Source organism: Plodia interpunctella, chromosome 7 (assembly GCF_027563975.2).
Source record: "Plodia interpunctella isolate USDA-ARS_2022_Savannah chromosome 7, ilPloInte3.2, whole genome shotgun sequence".
Lineage (NCBI taxonomy): Eukaryota > Metazoa > Arthropoda > Insecta > Lepidoptera > Pyralidae > Plodia > Plodia interpunctella.
In genome coordinates, this window is record NC_071300.1 from 11,047,266 (window position 1) to 11,069,615 (window position 22,350).

The 22,350-nt window shown below is 35.2% G+C and overlaps 2 protein-coding genes across 5 annotated transcripts in view; one reads left to right on the forward strand and one right to left on the reverse strand.

Annotated features, from left to right (window-relative positions):
• Positions 1-21,717, reverse strand: part of LOC128671190 (uncharacterized) — a 476,937-nt gene extending 455,220 nt beyond the window's left edge. For both annotated transcript variants that reach the window (XM_053747480.1, XM_053747479.1), the window contains exons 1-3: positions 21,448-21,717; positions 20,751-20,788; positions 7,037-7,055 (exon numbers count right to left, since the gene is read on the reverse strand). The gene's annotated coding sequence lies outside the window, so the exon portion shown is untranslated. The remainder of the gene's footprint in view (positions 1-7,036; positions 7,056-20,750; positions 20,789-21,447) is intronic.
• On the forward strand, positions 8,259-20,729 carry zfh1 (Zn finger homeodomain 1). 3 transcript variants are annotated; one of them, XM_053747457.2, is made up of 4 exons: positions 8,259-8,401; positions 14,127-14,314; positions 14,652-16,707; positions 16,941-20,729. In XM_053747457.2, the coding sequence occupies exons 1-4, from the start codon at positions 8,305-8,307 to the stop codon at positions 17,132-17,134; spliced, it is 2,535 nt and encodes an 844-aa protein (XP_053603432.1). In that variant the 5' UTR covers positions 8,259-8,304; the 3' UTR covers positions 17,135-20,729. The 3 variants fall into 3 exon arrangements, with proteins under 3 accessions (XP_053603432.1, XP_053603431.1, XP_064292126.1); XM_053747456.2 differs by lacking the exon at positions 8,259-8,401 and adding an exon at positions 8,420-8,566; XM_064436056.1 differs by lacking the exon at positions 8,259-8,401 and adding an exon at positions 8,420-8,566 and having other exon boundaries at positions 14,127-14,296.
• Positions 21,718-22,350: the final 633 nt, after the last annotated feature.

Consider the following 22,350-nt stretch of genomic DNA (forward strand, 5'->3'; position numbering starts at 1 on the left):
TCGGCGTAAATCATGCAAAATGAGTTCAAGAACAGAATAGTGATCTATAAAAAAATAACACAACTAACAATTAGCTAGTTTTTGCTCAGAGACGGGTCAGGCATTACCTGTAGGTACTCCTACTTTATACTAACGGACACTACATTTACTTATTACTAGTTTCTATCATTGACAAAGCTGCTGAAACAATGTCACCTTCCAACGGTCTGCTCATTCAGATACCAGTCTGAAGAAATATTTTCAACACGATATCTATAAAAATGGTAAGTAATTCATTGATAAACCACGGACAGGCAGAAAACTTGTGATGGTTCCTAGCCCTAAGGAACCCTAAATGTAGAGCTGTAACGGTAATTACTCGGGCGACAAGGCAAGGCGGCTCCGGAAGTAGGCGCCATAAAGGTCCCGAAACGACACCAACCCGACGCCTCACCGTCGCACCGAAGACGCACTAATGCCAACTTTCTGGGTGTTTCAAGCCTTGACTGAGAAAGAAGACCTTTGTAGTTTATCGTAAATCGCTTCAGTACAAAGTAACTAAATACCCAGCAGTCACCCAAAGGTGTATCTGACGTTATAGTCTTCAGCCTTACTATAGCTGACCTAAGCAGTTAATTATAACCCCAATAGTACCGTGTTGTTTACATTATTTCTGATCAGTCAGTAAATAAACCACGCTAGAAGTGGACTGTTTTGGAAAATAATTGGGGAAACTATTTAATAATTAAGTACGGGAAGAGCGACCTTATGAACTATTCTATGAGTTTGTGATGAAGTAAAAACATATCAAGCAACAGATTCAGCAACAGATTTACAGCAGATTTACTGCAATGAAGTCCACAAGTTCCACTAGTCCACCAACTGTCCCACGCAGGACCACTCCACCTCTCTATTTCCTGGTATATCTCCTAACTACTAGTAGTAACTTTGGAGTATGACCCGTGGTCGTCTGACACCGGTACTCTACCGGATGCAGAACATATATAATAAACAGCCCAGATCCAGTTTATTCCGGAATAATTGCAAACAGCCTCTCGAGCCTCGCGTAATGTGCCAAATTCTTTTTAGGGTAGTCTCGGTAGGTGCCCGTCTTCGCACATAAATGTCCTCATGTATCATCTAAAATGTACATTCTTGCTTTACTTAAAAATAAAAAATAATTTAGTGTGAAATTAAGTAGCGTACATAGCTTTATAATGGTAACATCTTTGTAATATATTCCAGTAATAAAATAAATATTTAATGTTATATGTCAGCAAAACGATTTTTTTTGTTTCCCCTGATTGGTGTCTGCAAATGATTCGATTATCACATAAAGTACGAAAAATCTGAATCTTAACATTGGCCCTATATTAATTAACTTTAGTTTACATAATTCTAATTTCTAACTTGACAGTCTCTATCTCTCAAACAACCATTAATTCAACAATGAGCTATGTCATATCCTAAAAGCTTTATGAAACGCACTTGGTGATTAATTAACAAATATTGCACAGTGGTTCCGCGTTTTTAGATGCAGCCAAAACAAAGGCTGTAGCCGTGACTCAGTGGTTGTCAACCAGAGAATTAACGTAAGGAACGGTCTCACACCGCGCGTCGCAAAAACACTGGTAAAAAATATCACCCCACTATTTATTACACAGCAAAATTCCTCTGACCGAGGTAGGTTTACCGATATTTTTAATCACTACTTGAAAACCTATTTTAAGAGTGTCTGAGTATGTGTGTTAGTTAAGTATAGTTTAAAGTGTTGATACAGAAAATAAACAACGGACTTGGTACTACAGGAAAACATTAAGTACCAAACCAGTTACATACGTAGCTACATATAACAAACACCGCTAAAAACGTAGCTAAATAATGATAACGCCAACTTTGGAAGCTCATGTAAATACCCAGAATTTTCGCATGTGAGTTAATTCATATGGACACAAACGGGCAAAGATCACTAGCGGAATGTTATCATTTCCTGTCACTAGAGTACCACAACGAGCTTAAAATTAATTCCTTTGTCATTTGTTTTTCTTTTATCTTTGACAAACAAAGTATTACAACTATTTTTTTAATTATGTCCTACGTTGTATCTGTTACTTTGACACTTGTATTGTGTTATACATCCTGCAGACCATCTGGCACCAACTTGTTCGCTACAAATTTATCTCCTGCAGCTATTTCTAGTATTATCGCCCGTATTACTTCACGATTATGTTCGACAATAGGTGTCAGCGGAGGATAGGCAATGGATGGGACAATTAGCGCGGTTCCAGGTTCGGACGTGCCCCACAGGTCGGTGTCGTGAGGACTGCGTCTGCGCACCATATGGTTAAGACAAAGCGTATTGTCGCATTCGCAGCGGAAATCATCCGGAATGGTGTTAGGTAGACTTTTTTTAAATCGTATTGAATTATCATATATAATATAATTGTAGACTATGTTTACACCCTTCTAAAACGGCATTAAAGTATAGTATGTATGGCAAATTTATAACACAATTCCACAAGTTAAAGATCAGTATTTAAATTTATTTAAAAAGCACCTCAGGTCCTTGCTCATTGATAAATGTTATTATAATTTGAACGTTTTTTTTCATGACAGACTCAGATAAAACTGTAGTTAATTTAGTTACTTGTATTTATTCAATTTTGTTTTGTGGGATGACAGCATGCTCTCCATTTAAATTTGCATACCCGTGGACGGTGAAACATGTAGGATTAAGATTATCTTTTAACACCACATTGTAAAAAAATGTAAACTCATGTTTTTGCAAGTAAAAAACCTTTGTCTTTATCTGAAGAAATAAAGATTTAAAGATTTAAATTTAATAACTTAAGTTTGATATACATGTCACACATGATTTTTAAATATGTTTTGAAAATAATAATGAGATGAAGAATTCTGGAAATCTCATTATTATTTTCAACAATTATTTAGTACCTACATGTAGAGTTGGTATGTTTTACATGATTCACCGGTACATAATGATGTGTTCAATATGTATGTAGACAGCGAGGTACAATATTACGAGTTACGAACGAATTGTTAAAAAGTAATGAAGTGCCTATAAGCCAATTCACCGAACCGCATGTTACAGTAGTCAATAACGCTTTTTATAACAATACACGTAATTTTGTTTAAATGTATGGACAATGTTATAATACGGGATACCTAACGTGATAAATAAATGCATAATTAAGTACTTTTACTTCAAAAGAAAAGCTTATTTGTGCTGTGTAGCAAAAATATTTTTTCTCTATTAGTACTTATTAACAGATCGTTGACGTGGGCGCCAAGACTGCAAGGCTCAAGGGGCAATTGGGCGGGGCATGTTTGCCGAATGCCGCCAGAGAGATGGACACAGATCACCACAATTTGGATTGCCGAAGAGCGCAGGCATAGAGGTAGACCACGACAAAGATGACGGGATAGTTTAGACAAGTTTCAGCGTGATTGGCAACAAACGGCTCTAGATAGAGCCTTTGGAAGTCAAAAGGGGAGGCCCTTGCCCAGCAGTGGACACATAATACAAGCTATATAAAAAAAAACTTTATGCTACAAAACACAGCCCCAAGAATACAGTATCTCAAATCTAAGGTATAGCTAATGGTAAGCTACATAGCAATAGTTTACAATACATAAATATATGTAGTACCTACTCTATCTAGTAAAAACTAATCAAGATCCAATACCGTAAGGTTACAGTATCGGATCTTGATTAACTAATACGTCACTATATGATAATTATTTATTAAATTAAATAACTCTAAAACCCATGCCAGACTTGACAAGAAATAAAAGTAGGGATTTATTACTGTAACCTTGTATAGTTGGTTCACAATAGCTACAAATAAATTAGCCATTATCCCACACGACTCACAAAAGAATACAATACCTATACATCGTATTAGCTAATACGGGTGATTGGAAGTATTAGAACCGCAGCGGGACCACGATGCGATCATATCGGTCTGATCGACCCACAGCAAGATGTGTGCAGATATAAAGTGTATAATTTTTAAAATAGTAACGGTTATATTTATGCCCATGTGAACCATGGTTTTGTTTCACCTTCACTTTTACCTATTTCAACGCTAATATTTAATATTTTGCGCGCATAAAATTGTGGTTATTACATTGTTTTTTCAATACCTTTTTATTACGAGTTTTATTATGTGAACGCTTTCTCAGTAGTTTCCACAGCCATTGAGCGTCGGAGCCCAGGATCTGCTTTTCTACTTTTTCATCTCCACTTCGCAGTCGTCGGCGTCCCTAGTTATTGCTCCATTGACATCATTGGTATTAACTAAAATAGTGCTTAAAGGTAATTTAAGGATAATTTTAGTGTTCTGTATTTGAGACTCAAAAGCTATATTGATATAAAAAATGCACACACACACTTGTTTGTATGCATATTTTACGTATTTTTTTACGTCCTTACCCAGTGGAACTTCACATATCCATACTAATAATAAATGTGACGGTCTGTCTGTCTGTCTGCCCTGCTTTCACGGCTAAACCGTTGAACCAATTTTGATGAAATGTGGTATGCATATAGATAAAGAACCCCGTCAAACATAGGCTACTTTTTTTTGCAAAAATCAACCTCCAAATGACTATAATGGGGGTGAAAGTTTGTATGAAAATCGTCTGTTCCGCTTTCGGAAATAAATTCACGCGGGCGAAGCCGCGGGAAAGAGCTAGTACTTATCAAAAATATTTAAGAAACATAGGCAGAAAAACGAATTCAGTTTAAGTGTAATAACTAAATCGGTCGGTATTGACTACAAATGCTATTGTAAAATTACCTGTTTACTGCCAGACAAAGATTTATAACATTGTTCAAATATTGAGCAGGACAAAAGTAAGGGACAAGCCACATGTTGGAGACTATAGAGTAATGTCATTAATTTGAGAACAGGATTAGGAAGATCATAAACTATCGGTTACCTGCCGAAACCAGATGTTGCAACTGGCAATGCGACAATGGCCGTGAGAAATCTTGCGTAAAATATTAAAAACAATGATACGAAGTTGTCATTGAAGAGAATGTATCGGAAGCTCAGTACATCTGTTGGTATTCCCACCACGCCACTCACGAACGGTAAAATATATCAATTTGTAAATAATACTACTACTAACATTATCTGAGTCAAGAGTAGTTAGAATGAAAACACGTAATATGGTAGTAATTAAATAAATACATTCATAACATATATACACGTCGCATTCTCTATAACCCATCAAAAGTTATGGTAAACTTAGTTACACCTAAAACCAATATTGAATAAAAACAATCTACTATGCCTAAAACAAATTGTCACAAGCTAATTTTTCCGCAAAATTTTAAGAAGTTATTAAATGAAATCAACTTGTAACAACTGTTAAAATGAATAAATCGCGGTAATTTAAAAATAATCGCAAAGGTTATCGTCGGACGTTATCGATACTGTGAGCCACATCCTGCGCCTGGACCACACACGTCTCGGCCAGGCGCGCCCTGAGGTGGGTACGTTCAGCCACCATAATATTGTGTGCATACGGGACACTAATTAGGTAGGTATTATAACTATATGGAAGTAACATACCAGGGTAAATACTTGAACGAAACAAGTTACGAGTGTGTATCAAAGAGAGAGATTACTAGTAACTCTTACAAATAATAATACAAAAATGTTACACACGTTTATAGGTAACTAGCTGTTTACACGCGGCTCCGTCCGCTTAAATGCCCTCGGGAACAGTTTTTTCTTCGTATTAAAATGGAATTGGGATAGTTGGAATAAAAAATCCATAGTGCATTTAAAATACACACATCGCCATCTAGTGTTTTATTTCAAAGTTTATTTTATTAGCATTTAGCGCCAACTACGATTAGCGCCACCTATAATAGAGTATAGGGTTTTCGCAAATCCCAAGGGAACAATAGTTTTTTCTGCTATGATAGGTATGTTCTTCTCCATATTCTTAATTATATATATGATCAAATAATGACAATAAGGAATGAACAAATAATGACAATGAGTAATATCAAATAATGACAATAAGGCAAGAATATCATAACGTAACATAATATATGTAAAAAAGAATTCCAAACTAATCTTTTGATAGATATTAAAAAATCTTCTGATATAAAAATGTCTGAGAAACAAAAACGTCCAAGGCGCATTCACACCGATGTTCTAAGACAATGTCGTTTGACGAACGTGAAACACAAAAGGCTGACAATAGGTAGGTGTGACAATGCCCGGTGCGGGCCCGCACGTGGGCCGCACGTGGGAGGCATTGTCTGCAACCTCTATACGACTATTATACAACCTGTGATTTATTAAAAGCTGTACAGTTTTACAAAATCTGAACCGCTAGTTAGTAAATGATTTTTGATGATGGAATAAGTATATATTATTAGCAAGAAAGAACAAATTTATTATTTCATAGTCCAAAAAATATATCCAGAGATCGCATTATACTTATGTAAGTATGAATGACATATGTATGTCATTCATTATGTGTGACAAAGAGTACAATACTCTTTGTCACACATAATGAATGACATACATATATATATATATATATATATATATATATATATATAAGTTCATAATGCTATTAAATTTAGGAATAAATATAACATTTTAGGTTAAAAATAGTTATTAAAAACAAAATCATTCATAAATATAAATGTATGTACAAAAATATACATTATTTGCAAAACTACAAAAAAAATCCAGGTATACAAGTAAAGTATTTCCTTATTTATCCAACGATTGGGAAACGAAATGTTCTTTCTTATCTATTGTATGTGCACGTACCTATCTTAATTAGAACAAATGACAAAAAGTAATGGTTGTTTGGTGTAAAACATTATTTACTGATAGACAATAATTAGGTAGTTAATTAATGTCAGAAAAATAGCAAAAGGAACAAAAATATGTAACGTTCAGTACAAAGGCCATTACGATATCATCGCTTCTCATTCCAGGTTCACGTATTGTAGTATAATAGTAATAAACTAATTCATGTGAATAAAAAAGAAACTTACCACTGAAATGCGTCTGAGGCTGAAAAAGAAAAAAATAATTTCGTAATTAATTATTTTTGGAAACAAACATTAATATAATACATGCTTTTTGTCGACATAATGATGTGAGTATACATTATATTTGTTGCAATAATTATTTGTGCTTAATAGAAGTCTTATTCCCTATTCTTTACAGATTTGCATCGAATGTAATAGAATATGAAACGTTATATACGATCTAAATAAAAAATAAAAATTTTGTGCCAATATCAACATTCCAAGAACTACATTTCGGGGTTGGGTCATGGTAAATGGAAATAATTTCCAAAGTATGTATGGAAAAGTGTATATAATGACAGTCATTTTTCAAAAATGACTTTATTAATAGCCATTAGATTATTTTTTTTGTGATGTGGATAAAAAGAATCACTACTATATCCATTATTACAACTACTATTATTACTAACAGTACTCTACAGGTACTTTACAGTCTAAGAACAAAATGCTGATGTAGAAACTCAACTAGACTTCTTAGTTTAAACTCGCCTCATTCTTGGCAACTACCGATTCAATAGCGTACGCCACTCCTAGCGCCATCTAGCGACCGAAAGCGAAATTAACATTGTGACGGATTACAATGTAGAGCCCATAGAAAAAAATATTTTTGATCATGACATTAAAAACGTTCTTAAAGTAAATATGGATTGTTGATGACTGAAACCCAATAAAAGTAGAAAGAGAAGTTATATTGAGAGCTACTATATACGTTTTAAGATAGAGAATTAATTCAGTTACTGAACTTAAACATAGGGTGATATAAGATTACAATTAAATTAATAAGTTTTATTTAAACGCCCTCTACAATTTTATGATAGATAGGATACTAAATACGTATTATTTATAATATGTATCTAATATATAAAATCCAAGATAAATGTGTAAATGTTAGGAATGGCTTGGCCTAGTACTAGTAGACTATTTTAATAAAAGTAAAATAATAGACAACTAGATTCCGTATGAAAGAAGGAGCGACATCTGTAAATAAACAATGAGTAACGGATTGATAGATTTCGGGTCGTCGAATCGAGGTGTTGCCGGTGTATCGTTATGAGACGTTCGGCCTCGGCGCTTGTCGGCGCTACTAATTAAGTATAGGAGGGGGGTGGTCGGCTGTGGGCCGCGGAGGGGCGGGCGCGGGACGCGGGCGCGCAGGGCGGGGCTAGAGGCGGTCCACAGTCATTCCGCCGCGCGCCGCGCCGAAACGCACACGTAGTCCGCGCGCGCGGGCCATGGTCGCGAGAACAGATGAAAGCATGTTCGGGTGCTATGGTGACAGCTACTCGTACCGCCTGTGGAGCCTCGCCAACGTCTGGGGCGCCTGTAGATGTGAGTAGCGCCGCAGTGAACAGAGGTGTCGCTCGATGAAAGTGCATAGCTCGCTTATGGGAGTTGGCGGTTGGTACGAACGCTTGGCGGCCGGTTGGCTCCCGGATATGAGGAGTAAGCAGGTCCCCACGTCCACCACCTCGGCCAGGCGGTTCGCGGCCTTAAGTAAGCTTCCTTTCATTTTGTTTTATTTGCCATTTATTTTGTATCTTTATTATTATTTTGAACTTTTTTATGATTTTGCATATCAGTTCACTCCAAAATATTTATCTCTTCCTGCAGTTCCAAATTAAATAATGTTTTTTTTATATTAAAAATTGAACTTTTCACTTAAATGCAATAACTTTTTCTAAAAAGAGCGACAAAAGTTTAAAATTTTCTGATATACAAGAAAAAGTTCAAGAAAGTTTTAGTTTTAACATAGAGCAAAAGTTGAAGACATCCAGGTATATATTAAGACTCCTCGATAGAATCAAAAATAAAACTTGAACACGTCTTCATTAGAAATAACCTCGCGGCTATCCCCATCTCCCCCGGGATATAATTCATCCACTTGTGAATCGGGAACAGGTACACACAGACTTGAAAGAAAGTTTCGTTTGTCGAGGGGAACCCGCTTACGCCGTCTTAAACCGTAAATGATTATGTTGTTTTAATTCATTTGCTTTTTCTTCCCTTTTCTTTTTTACGTCTTCTCCTTGAGTGCCGCCTGTCGAGAGTGGATAAAATAATAGGAATGTTTAACACATTGGTTGGACAATCTGCATTGCGTTGTTTTAGCTTGTGGAATAAGAATTAGGAACAGGTTCCGTTGTGGTTTTTACCAGATGTTGACGTTTTAATTTGTTCAATGTACAAATATCTACGTGACTGTTACGATTACAGAATTTCTATTTATTTCGAAAGCCGACAGCCATACTTACATTACGGTTATGAAAAATTACATGTAAATAAGCTCTCTGGTTATCTGGTATGATAGGAACCGATACTGTTAAATTCATTTCTTTCGGCATTTCTTTTCAGTAGTGGCCGTTCCGAAATGATTGCAGTTTGTAGTTTTGAGAGTCGTAGTCACTTAGGTACATAAATCGAAATGTTTTTATGTTAATACCTACGCGAAAAAGTAACTTTGAATGTATTTGAATTTGAATCTATTTCTGATGAAACATTTTATCATGATTCATTTTCGTTATATGCGACAGGTGTTATTTTATTTTAGCTGTAATGTATTCAAATTAATTAAACCAAAAACAAAAATAAATTACGCAAGTGATGAAAAATTGTTGAAATTAAAAGTTTTGTTTCAATTAATTAATGAAAGGTATATAGGTAGGTATATAGGTATATTATTACAGACGTAAATGAGGAAAAAGTTAACAAATTCCGAGAATTACAAATACCCTTCCTATTGACGATATAAGTAGGTAAAGCCGATCAATTACGCCTAGGTACCTATTTGTTTCCTTAATAAAATTAAGATAAGGTAACAAATGATATGCAAATAATACTGTATTTTGATCAGAAACTTTAACCTATTGCTCCCTAATACTCCGGTTGTGAGTCACTAAATGAGTCATTATTATGTTTTGTACTGTTTGTATCACCTCAGCCAATGTGAATCAGAACCCACGGAGATTTACAAAAAGATGAGATCGCTAACTTATGTTTAGAGAGAGGGTGACTAGACATTCATTTTGATACTATATTGTAAATGTTGAAATGAAATGGTTTACAATATATTGCTCTGTTGTAGAGATTGTTTTAGAGAGATATCTTTATGGTTTTCAAATATCAACACTTTCGGGTTTAAGTATACATTGTGAAATAATTACCTAGGTACACTTCCTCTTTTGATTGACTGAAATGTTTTACAATTATGAATAATTAAATGTAAGAATAAACCCACAATCTAGCTAACAACACAGACTATTATGGTCTTAATGATAATGTGAAATCTTAATGTGTGGTTATCATAAAGTCTACTAAATGTGCATTATAATATAAGACGACCTCGGTGGCGCAGTGGTACAGTGCTTGCCCCTGAACCAAGAGGTCCCGGGTTCGATCCCCGGTCGGGTCAAGATGGAAAATGATCTTTTTCTAATTGGCCCGGGTCTTGGACGTTTATCTATATATATATTTATAAAATATAGTATCGTTGAGTTAGTATCCCATAGGACAAGTCTCGAACTTACTTTGGGGCTAGCTCAATCTGTGTGATTTGTCCTGATATATTTATTTATTATTTAAGAAATTAAACACAATACAATTTAAGGGAAATAAATAATGTTGCTCCTTCTCCTTATCCATCTATCGATATGAAAGGCCAGTACCCCAGCAGTGGGGTATTAAATGGTAATCGTGATTATGAAGAATTAAATTAACCAAACACATGTCATGTATAAAAACTTGATGCGGAAGGATAAAGAGTAACCTTGAGCACAATATGAAAACTGGTTATTTACAAATGAAAAAGCAAACAGCAAATTCCATTATTAGTCTTGACTAGCTTTTGCCAGCGGCTTTGTCCGCGTTTACTTCATGCCTATAACTTATTATTGTCAATATCTCAGGTTCTGATTTTAAGTAACATATCGCGATCTAACTTCTACCATATTTTAAGTTCGCATACGATCCGCTATACAATTGTGAAAACCGTATCCAATTCCATCCAGTCCTATTTCATATGTCCTAATCCATTCCTATTTTGTGTGAAGCGCAAAAAAACATACAACGACAAATATATTTTTAAATGTTATAGCTTCTAAGTTTAGTAGGTACCATAAAGATCCCACATCATAAATTTTCATTAAAATATTCTATGTACTCGTACATACATAGCCTAACTACAGTTTATGTTTAAATTGTTTTAATTTTTTTTAGTAATTTATAAAAAAACAAAAAAGCTAATCAGAATATATTTCCCCAACTTATATTACTTATTATATGGTCATTATTAATGTGAAAGTGAGTTCCCCGATCACCGCACACATATACATACATAGGGATACGAAGGAAAACATGGAGTATAATCATTAATGCTGGAAAAGTAGGTACATATGGACATGATTTGCTCGACGAATTCTAAATTGAGTCCAAAAGTCGAAATGTAAGAAATACAAACAAACGTTAAAGAAAAATAAATTAAACAGTTTTGGTTTTTGCCGTACAATTGTCATATCGCCTGAGATGTTACAAATAAATGGCGTCTAAGGAGGAGCTTTTCTTTCTGTGGTTTGACACCGCCGCCCGCGCCCCCCCGCCACTTCGCACAGGTGTGACCAATCACCTCTGTCATCAACAATCATCTTATCTGTAAATGTGTGAGTGCGATAATTGTTATTTATTCGGGCGGCGCAATAGGAAGCTCACTGGGCCTGTGTGCGTTTTATCAGCGGGTAACGGACGCACTGTGCCCGTGCGCACAGATTACGGTCGATAGTTTGTGTCGTGTGTAGGTGTACCATCCGCTTTACCTATGTGCCGCGCGATAAATAATACACTGACGTCCGCTGCGTTGATAATACTTCTGGTCTGGCAGGACTCGTGTATTGATGATTTATGCTGTATTTTTGCAATGCAAATAAAATTAACAGATAAGAAAGGGTTACTGGTTCAATATTCTCAAATTTGTATCTCTTTTGTTTTATTGAATACTCAAGTTTAATTTAATCAAGTTAATAAATATATTTTTGAATATCAAATTCGTGCAACTAGGCGCACAACTTCTAATTGGGAGCGCCATCTATCGTGCAGTAGCGGAAACAACAGCAGAAAATTTATTTATACCAACCACTAGCGCCATCTATTATCAAGTAGGGAAAGCAACGTAAAATAACTTTTCATTATTTGATGAATAAGAATAAACTATACATAATGTGTTAGTATAAAATAAAATAATAAGTACCTACGCAATACAACGACTTTGTTGAATTAGTTTCTTACGCAGTTTTGAACGTATTTGGCATCTTAATCCTTGAGATTGTTCACTATTTTATTCAGAAGAATTTTCAAAATAATTTTTGAAGTGAAAACTTCTTTAGCGGCGTTATGCACTTTTTGTGATGGGTAAAAAATGTTAATCTCGCGTCAGGACACGTGACCCTGATCGAAAATTCGTAAGATGTCAAAAATGCACAACGTTAATATTCAAGTTTTCACCTCTACCGGCAGTCCCGGAGTACAAGCCGGTTTTTTTTTTAATAAATAATTTTGTAGTTTAGTAGTTTTTATCTAAGAATGTTAGTTAGGAATATTATCGTGTACCGCTGGAGATAACGAGCAGCAGTACATGCCACCACCCCGGCCATTTCATAAAAGCCGTATTACTGTCAACACTGATCATTTTCAATTGACTCAAAAAATTGATTGCCCGTTTTCGTGGCCTATATACATATATATATTTATTTATACATGAAATTTGTAGTTTTAGATAAAAGGAGGATAAAATATTATGCTCGAGAAAAGCTCATTAGAGAAGAATTTCGTAATCGACATGCGCGGAAATATCACATAATTATTGATACTATTTGGTCGCGTCTAATTTTAATCTCTTCCTTCCACGACGCTTCGTTCACTTAAAGCCATGCCCCATTGCTCAGTCATGCTCGTTCGTTCTCCGTCAAGTGAAGGGTAGAATAGGCAAGGCAAATATTGTCCGTTAAACTACTCACCAGTTTGGCAAAAACATATTTTTGTAATATTAAGTAAGTTTATGAATATGCCCACGCGAATGCATGAACATTGAGTACATATATATATATACCACAATGAAATAGCAGCAATGTATGTCGAATCCAAGTCCGGCTGTCCGCGAAATGTGGAGCGGGCTTAGGTGAGAGGCGTATGCCCAGTAGATATAAACTAGTACTAGTACTATCTAGACACAACACACTACATTAAAAACAACGCCAACTGTTCGTGTACCTATGTCCTGAATTGATGACTTCATCTTACGACAAAAACCGTCCGCGTAACCGAAATAACCCTGAAATGAATTATTCGGCTGTGTTTGTTGTTATAGCGCACCGTTGTAAATATGTCCACCATCATTAGGTATACCTATACTATTTTAAGAGTCATTATCTGACTTCCAATCGATATTTTATTCCTTGCTTTGCATATAGGAAACTTAAAATAAAAGTTTATTTATTACTTTATTAGCCATTTAAATAATACCTACTCACGACATATGTTAAGTTGGTATTATATTGTACCCCTTTTAAAGGTAGAGATTGGTCAAGTCTGTAAGTTGTTTTGATACGTCAAGCGAATATTTTTTTAAATTTCTTCAAATAAAAATTTGCAATATAAAAATAAACGAACTAATGCCATATAGAAATAACTAACAAACCAGGGTCAGATCTTTTTCAAATCCAATTCCTTACATTCATTTATATCGAGTGTTATTGCTAACACTGATTAGTGTTTTATTCTAGTCACGTAAAAGCATCTGACATGAATTTTACGAATACCACCCATCATACAATGACAAGTAGTCACGCACATACTAGTGAAGTATAGTGTGCAGTTTTCCTCACTACATTTTCTATCACCGGAAGCAAATGGCAGTTTGAAGTCTTATTTATCGATGAAGATTCATGAAATCGAGAGAATAATAAAAATAGTTATAAGTTGTTAATAAAGCTAAAATGTATTTCATTTTGTATATTTGACAAGAGAAGTTCTTGTATTATAACTGTATAAAATCGTTATTTTTCCACAGTTCGTCCGCTCGCGGGCGGAGGCGACAGCAAGCCGTCGGAAGAGGAGGAGGACCGCGGAGGTTCCCCTTTGGGCCCCGGGGGCCCTTTCAGCTGCAGCCAGTGCCGCGGGGCCTACCCCACCAGAGAGCAGCTGGAGAGACACGAGACGCTCCACTCGCCCAACACACAGGTGGATACCGTCAAATATGTCAGTGCATATTGTATATAACAACGACGTTAACTTTCCTATACATAAGCAAGTCTTTGTTGAATGAATGTTAGAAATCGTACCTCATTTAGCTTGAAAAATGTCTCGCCACTAACAAAGTTTGAAAATATTTATTCAGATGGCGATTTAAATGACATCTGAAATGATAAAAAAGCGTCAATTTTCTAATACCTCATTGATGAACAAATTAATGAATAAATTAATACTACTTTATAGATATAACATTCAACTATTTTAGGCATATCAAATCACTCTAACAATCATGACATTTTTTCATGAAAAAATCTTAATAACCTAAGTTTTTCTTTGTCAACAGTCATGCAAAATCTGCCACAAGAGCTTCGCCAACGTGTATCGCCTACAGCGGCATATGATTAGCCACGACGAGAGCGCTCTCTTACGCAAATTCAAGTGCAACGACTGCGATAAAGCCTTTAAGTTTAAACATCACTTAAAAGAACATCTCCGAATCCACAGCGGTGAGAAACCGTTCGAATGTGCAAACTGTGGAAAGAAATTCTCTCACTCGGGCTCATATTCCAGCCACATGACTTCCAAGAAATGTCTTGTCATGAACCTCAAAATGGGCAGAATAAAGCCCAACAACCCCGCTCTAAACCCTGAACGCAGTCCTTCGCATCGAAAACGAGCGAATGCAATGGTCGCGTCTCATCTAAACAATAACATTGCTCCGAACAGCAACTCTTACTTACCCATACTTCCTAAATACAACGAGGCTGCTGCAGCCGCATTTTTCGCATCAATGTCTTCTCCAGACAATAACTTCCCAAGACCTTCACTTGGACAGCCTGGTATCAGTCCATTTTACATGCCTCCTGGTATGAATATGAGCCCTGCGAGTGGAATAACTCCTTACAGCTTTCCTGCTCTTAGTCAACTATTTGAGCAGATTGCTTCAACACAATACCAACAAAGAAAACTAGAAGATGCCTTGAATCCGAAACATATGGGTTCTGCGACTGACCCGGAAGATTTAATAGAAGAGGTTACTGAGGAAGACGACAAACGATCAGAAGGTAGCGCAGAACTCGTAATGGATATAGAAGAGGATGAAGCTATGAACATTAAAAAGGAACAAGAAGATCGGGAGAACGATCGAAGATCGCCAACTCACAATTATGATTCCGTCCCTTCCAATAACCCTGTGCACCATAATAATCACGGTTTCAACACTATTTTAGAGTCTGTAAATGCATCGGTGGCTAAACACTTCTTTACAACGAATATGGAAAAGCTTTCACCAGTATCTGGAAATATATGCCCCAGTATAGAATCACCGCCTGCTCCACATATTAAAGAAGAACCTGATGATAATTTTCGGTGTATAAAGTGCAATGAACATTTTAACAACAAAAGTGACCTTTTAGATCATGAAAAATTAGTTTGTGGCAATATTTTTAGAAAGCATGAAGGTTTGGCAGCTCAAGTAGCTGAAACAGCAGCTTTAAAGAGAATAGAAGCAGAAGCCCGTGCTTCTATTCAGAGTGGAGTTAGTGCCAGTGAGGATGAAGATTTCTCTAGAGAAGAAAGAGATGAAAAAAGTTCTATCCACGACAACGATAGGAAGATAAGAGTTCGCACAGCATTGAGTGAGGAACAGCAAGCGGTGTTGAAAGAGCAATATGCAGTGAATCCCCGACCAAATCGCGATGAATTTAAGAAAATTGCTCAGCAGATTGGTTTGGACAACAGAGTTGTGCAAGTATGGTTCCAAAATAATAGAGCAAGAGTGCGAAGAATGACACAAACATTAGCGTCATCCGACCAACCTTTAGATTTATCCACTAAGAAAACTAACCCATCTGTGACGTCAAGTCCGACCCCTTCACCACCATGTAGCATTTCAGTGACACATTCCGACTCCGAGGAAGCAGTGAATCTGAGTCAGAAGTCGTCGCGTAGCACGACACCGCACCACGCTAACTTTATGCCCGCGTATCCACATTCCAACTGCTCGTCATCTTCTCTAACCGACTTTAGATTATCTCCTTCTCCTGGCGAGCCTATCAATGGACATAAAAGGTTACTGACACACAAGATGTCCATCAACCCTTTGATGCCCATGGACAAGCTCCTACAGTTTAATGATATGGCTCGATCGCCTTTGCTTAACATGTCGATGGCATCGGATATAAACCGGCAGACGACGAGTCCCTCGTACGAGCGTGCCCTGTGGGGGGAAGACAGACAGACACCGAACGAATACGACGACGAAGCAACAGTACTTAAAAAGAGCAAACTGAAGCCGAGTGCAGAATTCAAGGAAGGAGAGGGGCAATTTGTATGTGACCAGTGCGACAAGACGTTCGTGAAGCAAAGTTCTCTTGCCAGACATAAATATGAACATTCAGGTGAGGTTATATTTTAATTACACCCTAGAAAGAATTGTCTTATTATACTTTTACTTTTATTGTGTACAGAATACATACTGTATGAAGACAAAAATAAATAAACGTAAAGTGAAAGTCACTACTTAAATTCTCAACTAGCATTGCAGCTGCCAGTCGAGAAGAACTGCAGAGATTTAATATATAAAAAATTGTTATACTTACTCCTCGACTAATCTTACAAATTTTATTCCCAGGACAACGGCCATACAAATGCGTGGAGTGTCCGAAGGCCTTCAAGCACAAACATCATTTAACTGAACACAAAAGGTTACACACGGGAGAAAAGCCGTTCCAATGCTGCAAATGCTTTAAGAAATTCTCCCACTCTGGGTCTTACAGCCAGCACATGAATCATCGTTTTGCTATATGTAAACCTTATAGAGATTAGATTAACTTCATGCCTGAAAAATATTTTTCTTACGTTTGATATTTGCTGAAGCTGCTGAACGGCATTAGTTATATAGTATATCAAACAACTTAAACTTGTTTTCGGAAAACTCTTTCGGGCAGGTTCCTTCTACGCATTATTAACAAACTAAGAGTTAAAACTTTAACAGTTGAACTCTAAACAGAGATGTTCTCTGACTGTCCCGGAAGATTAAAAAAATGTGTTAACACTCCCTAGCTTCTAGTAATACAGATGTATTTCCAGATACAAGTCAGTATAGCAAAATAGTTACCGCCAAAGCCATATATTAAAGAAGAACTTTAAATGTTTGAATTGCAATGAAATTTTCAACAACCTTTTAGATCATGAGAAAGTAGTTTGAAACTGAAATTGAAAGACCTAAACAACAGAGTTGTGCAAGAATGATTACGATAAAATATCAACCATTGAAAGCATTATATTAGCGACATCTGAGCAGCCATTATAGCTAAGGAAATATCAGCTATCAAGTCACCACATTCAGAGTCCGAGGAAGCAGTAAACCTCAACAAAATTCTGTGTAACTTTTTCATAATAGGAAATTTGAAATGAGTATCGAAGTACATGCACATTTTCGGCCGTAAGTTTGTCAGCTTCTCTGAAAAAAAAATAGAACCTGACATCTGTAAAAGATAATTATGTATTTAATTCCTCGACCGGTATTTTCATTTCGAATTAATGGCTATTGCTCAACTCTGTATTTTATAGTAAAACTATATTTATTATAAGTAGTACGTATTTCCGCGAATTTGAAATGTGCCAAAGTGGTGCCAATTATACCAAAAGAAATGCCAAATTTATATTTTACATTATTTAAGTTATGTTAATCCCAAAGGCCAGTACCTGTAGCATAATACTCATTGATAAAGCTATTTTCTTTTTATATAGTGGCCTAATTTAATAGGATATATACGCGTGACGATATCATTGTTCATGTAGTTTATTTAAATATGTTTGTAATTTTGAATGCATCTGCAACAGTCAATGCAAGAAAACTTTGAATATATTCCTAGATTAACTAAACGTAGCTGTCATGTGGAGACAATATTATATATATAGAATACACAGCAAGAAAGCGTATTCCTATCAATACCTACAATATTTTTATGCACTTTGCAACGAACAATCAGTATTTATAACCTCACTGTAGGTTTAATAGCTAATTATCAACGACCATGGAGAGAAATTCTGATGAATGTTCGACGTATCTCATATTGATGTCACACAAATTTATTCTTCTCTTTCAAATTTGTTTTATAGTTTTTTTATTTAGTCAGAACTTCTTTCTTCTACTCTAATATTAGACAAGCTTCTCCATAAGAGGGCTTTCGATATTCTCAAAGCGACAGGTTTGGTACATAAATGTAGTCACCGTGACTGCACATTTAAATGCTAACTGAATGATAACGTCACGTTTGATAAGCCTCTCTCGTATTGTAATAATAAGAGTTTAGATAGATACAATCTTGCTTAAGTTCCAAGCATTCCATAATACTCCTATGGGATCTCTAATGTGTTTAAAAGCTTTCTTAGTCCAAAGACTAGCGTCTCGTAAGTTGTACATAGCTGTAATTGTAAATATGTACTGTATCGATTATCTGTAAATATGAATATTATAGAGACTAAACATGCATGAAATGATGTACCCTGCACAATGAATGGAGTGACAATAATGCATCTGTTTATTGAAACACACTTAACATTATGATAAACTTTTAAGATTACTCGTATTATAGTAACTGATAAAGAAATTAACTATACGATTGTTATAATTATATCAACCTACACATTTTGTATAAATTATCATGTTTCCTTCATGAAAACTGATTAGTCAACCTGTAATTATTCCGGCACGTTTTAATATCTGCAATAATAAGCACATCTCATTCAAATACGAATGTACTTACTTAATTTAAACTGATATAGTTATTATGATTACCGATTTTTTTTTTCATCCAAAGTTATAATAGAGAATTTTCATTACCATTTGAATATCGTTGAGCAGTACCTAACTCGTTATCCATTTAAGTTGGTTTCCGTTAGAGTCTCGCTCGACCCAGCAGTATGTTAGAACAGAAAGTTCCTAAGCTAAAATACTTTTTAAGAAATAATTATTTTTATCATATATTTTATAAATTGTAAGTAAGTAAAGTTAATTTAAAGGTTTCTTATCAACGAATTACATAAATAAATCAAGCAGTATATCACGTGTAAGTTTACAATCTACATTCAAATATTAAAATTTTGCAGTATTTATAAATATGACGCGTAACACTTTGCATACAAGTTTGCTAGAATAATTGTCATTTAATAACTTACTCATTATATGTATTATATTTACTTAGTAGGTAACAAATAGTCACAAATATTTTTTGTTCCGTTAAAATGTATGATGAGCTTCATATGAGAACAGATGAGCAAACTTGGATGGAATGAGTTAAATGCGCAGTAAGTGCTTTATGAAGGGCTATTCTGCCAGCTTTTTACACTTTATAAAATAGTTAATTGAAAACATATGCAGTATGCCTTTGTGAAAATGTTTTTTTGGAAGTACTTAAGTACTTATTCAAATTATTTACATATGCCACTGACTTAAATAATTTAACAAAATTGATATGGTACTTAATTTATTCAAATATTTCGTTTCATTTATAAAAGACTCACAAAAAAAATATAATAACCAACAGAATAGTGCCATTCTTAACTTGTACTAAATATTGTAGCATAATGCTGGTTGTCTGTTTCCTTCATACATTTTAAACTAACAGTGTGAAGTGGAGGAGAAAAAAAGGGAAGTGGACTCTGGGCTTTGATGTTCTATGGCTGAGGAAGAAACCGGGAAAACCCTCAGATGAGAGAGGGAGATAATATAACTAACAGTATTGCTGATATTTTTATATTCTCCATGAAAAAAATACATAATACAAAATATTGCATTGCTAAATTTACTATTGGAATATGGTCTCTGTTTAATCTATTTCATATTTTAATATTATAATTTATTGTAAGTGACTTCCAAATTATCATCGGTGGGCTAGATAAACCAAAGATTACCTATGTTTAAGATATGACGAGGGCCCTGTACAATATAATGCTCCTGTCATAAGTTATAGTTTAGTTTAAGTTGTGCCAAAATATTTTTAAGGTCTCAATAATGTTGTATAAGAATCGAAATTTTATTTTTTACAAATAATGGCATATGTACTATGGCAATGTTTAGTTACTTGTGCAATATTGATATTGCGGAAAAGTATTTCTTCCTTTTGTAACATTTACAATACATAGATAGGTATATTTATAGTGTAAGCAATAACAGTAAGCCAATGTGAATTCCTATTGCCATATATGTGTTTGTTGTATATGGGGGCGGGCTCGTGCTGTGCCCAAAGGTTGATGAACATTTGTTAAAATAAGTACTTTAGATTGTTAAACTTACCCATAGATTAACATGTGTTAAAATATTGCCTATATAAATTATAGTAATTCATTTTACTTGATATTATAATGTATATTGAATTTATGAATATTAAAAATATATATTGACATTTCAATGCAATGAGATATTTTATTTACTTACCTAATAATTCACTGCACCATGAATCCATCTTTCTTCACCTGAAAATATTTAAAAGTTACATCAAGTTGCCGGTTTCCTTTAGAGAGAACTCCACAATACCTAGGTACCTCATTTCTGCTTCTATTAAAACTTTAATAAAGTACAAACTTTATTGCATTACCTAAAACTATAAAAGAAATCATGTACAAATTGGTGGGAATAATACACAGTGTGTGTAATACACACTCTACCAGAGCTGTAAGACCAAACAGAGATAGCAAGGTGGTGCGACAAAAACTTAGGTAGGTACCTAAGAAGTAGGTACCATAGGAAAATGGAAATCCAGCATGGTTGGTTGCATAGATTCATCGTTGCAGCTTTCATTAGATATACAAGCTGCAATGATTTCTCAATAAAATAATTAAGTTTACCTACCCATGAAACCTCAAGCATCATAACGACCCTTCTTCTTCAACTATAAAAGGTAAATGAGTCTGTCTGCCTGAACGTAACGTGCATCGCTAGAAATCTACTGGACCGATTTGCTTGAAGTTTGGTACGTCGGTACCTTATATACCGGGCTAACAACTTAGATCCCGGGAAATGGTCCGGTTCCCGTAGGATAATTAAAAAAAGTAATTAACATTGAAGAAGGGCCAAATTTGTAAATTTAAAGCCATATGAGCGGGTGTTTTTTGTGGTCAGGCCATTAGCTTACCAGTTCAACGGGAAAATGCTGCAAGTTATCTGGGCGCTTCATGACGGAAATGCAGGATCGCAAGTCGCTGTTCTTCAGTCCTTCAGATAACCAAAAAATTACGTACACATTCACTACACTACTTTAATCGACTGCTGTTATGTTAAAACCCGTTTGCTCTAAATATTTTACTTTACAAAAAGGCTACTTTTATTTTGTTTCTTTTTAATTCATTCCACCAAAGTTTTAAATGAAAAGTTTTTCAAAGTAGGTGTAGGTAGCTTTGAAAAGAAAATTTTCATCAGTCACAGTCATCGAATTCCCCGCCTCAACATTTTTATTTTTTTTATTATTTGGTTGGCTACTTTGCACGTATATCCACGGACGAGAAAAACAAAGTCAAAGCGAGGAGGCAATGCAGTAATAAATTAAAATATAAACATAAATCAAAGCTGATTTACATTGATTCTCACTGAATCTTTCCCTCTTATTCATACAAAAGTTAAAGCGTATTTTAAGCTGAAGTATGTTTTGTCTCGTTCTGTCAATATCAAATGTTATAAAGTACGATAATGACGAAACATACCTACTTAGCTTAATTAATTTATGATTTCACTTGTTTGAACAAAATAAAATAAATGAGGGCGGTGTGTGTTTAGCTGACAAAATTGGATGGATTTTGAAAGGGTCCTACGTGCGGGACCGTGCAATAGCGATAATTCAGTACCTATGCTTCAACTTATTTTTATGAATAATAGATCAGATGAAATGCATGGCTAGTTATTCGGAACTGATTGGAAAATACAGCCCATGTTTCTTATCTAGCTAATCATCTGATTTGACATTTTCTTATAATAGAAAGTATTACTGCACATTCATCCCGTCAGAGTACAGCAATGTATGTTAGATACACAAAAGCTTTGC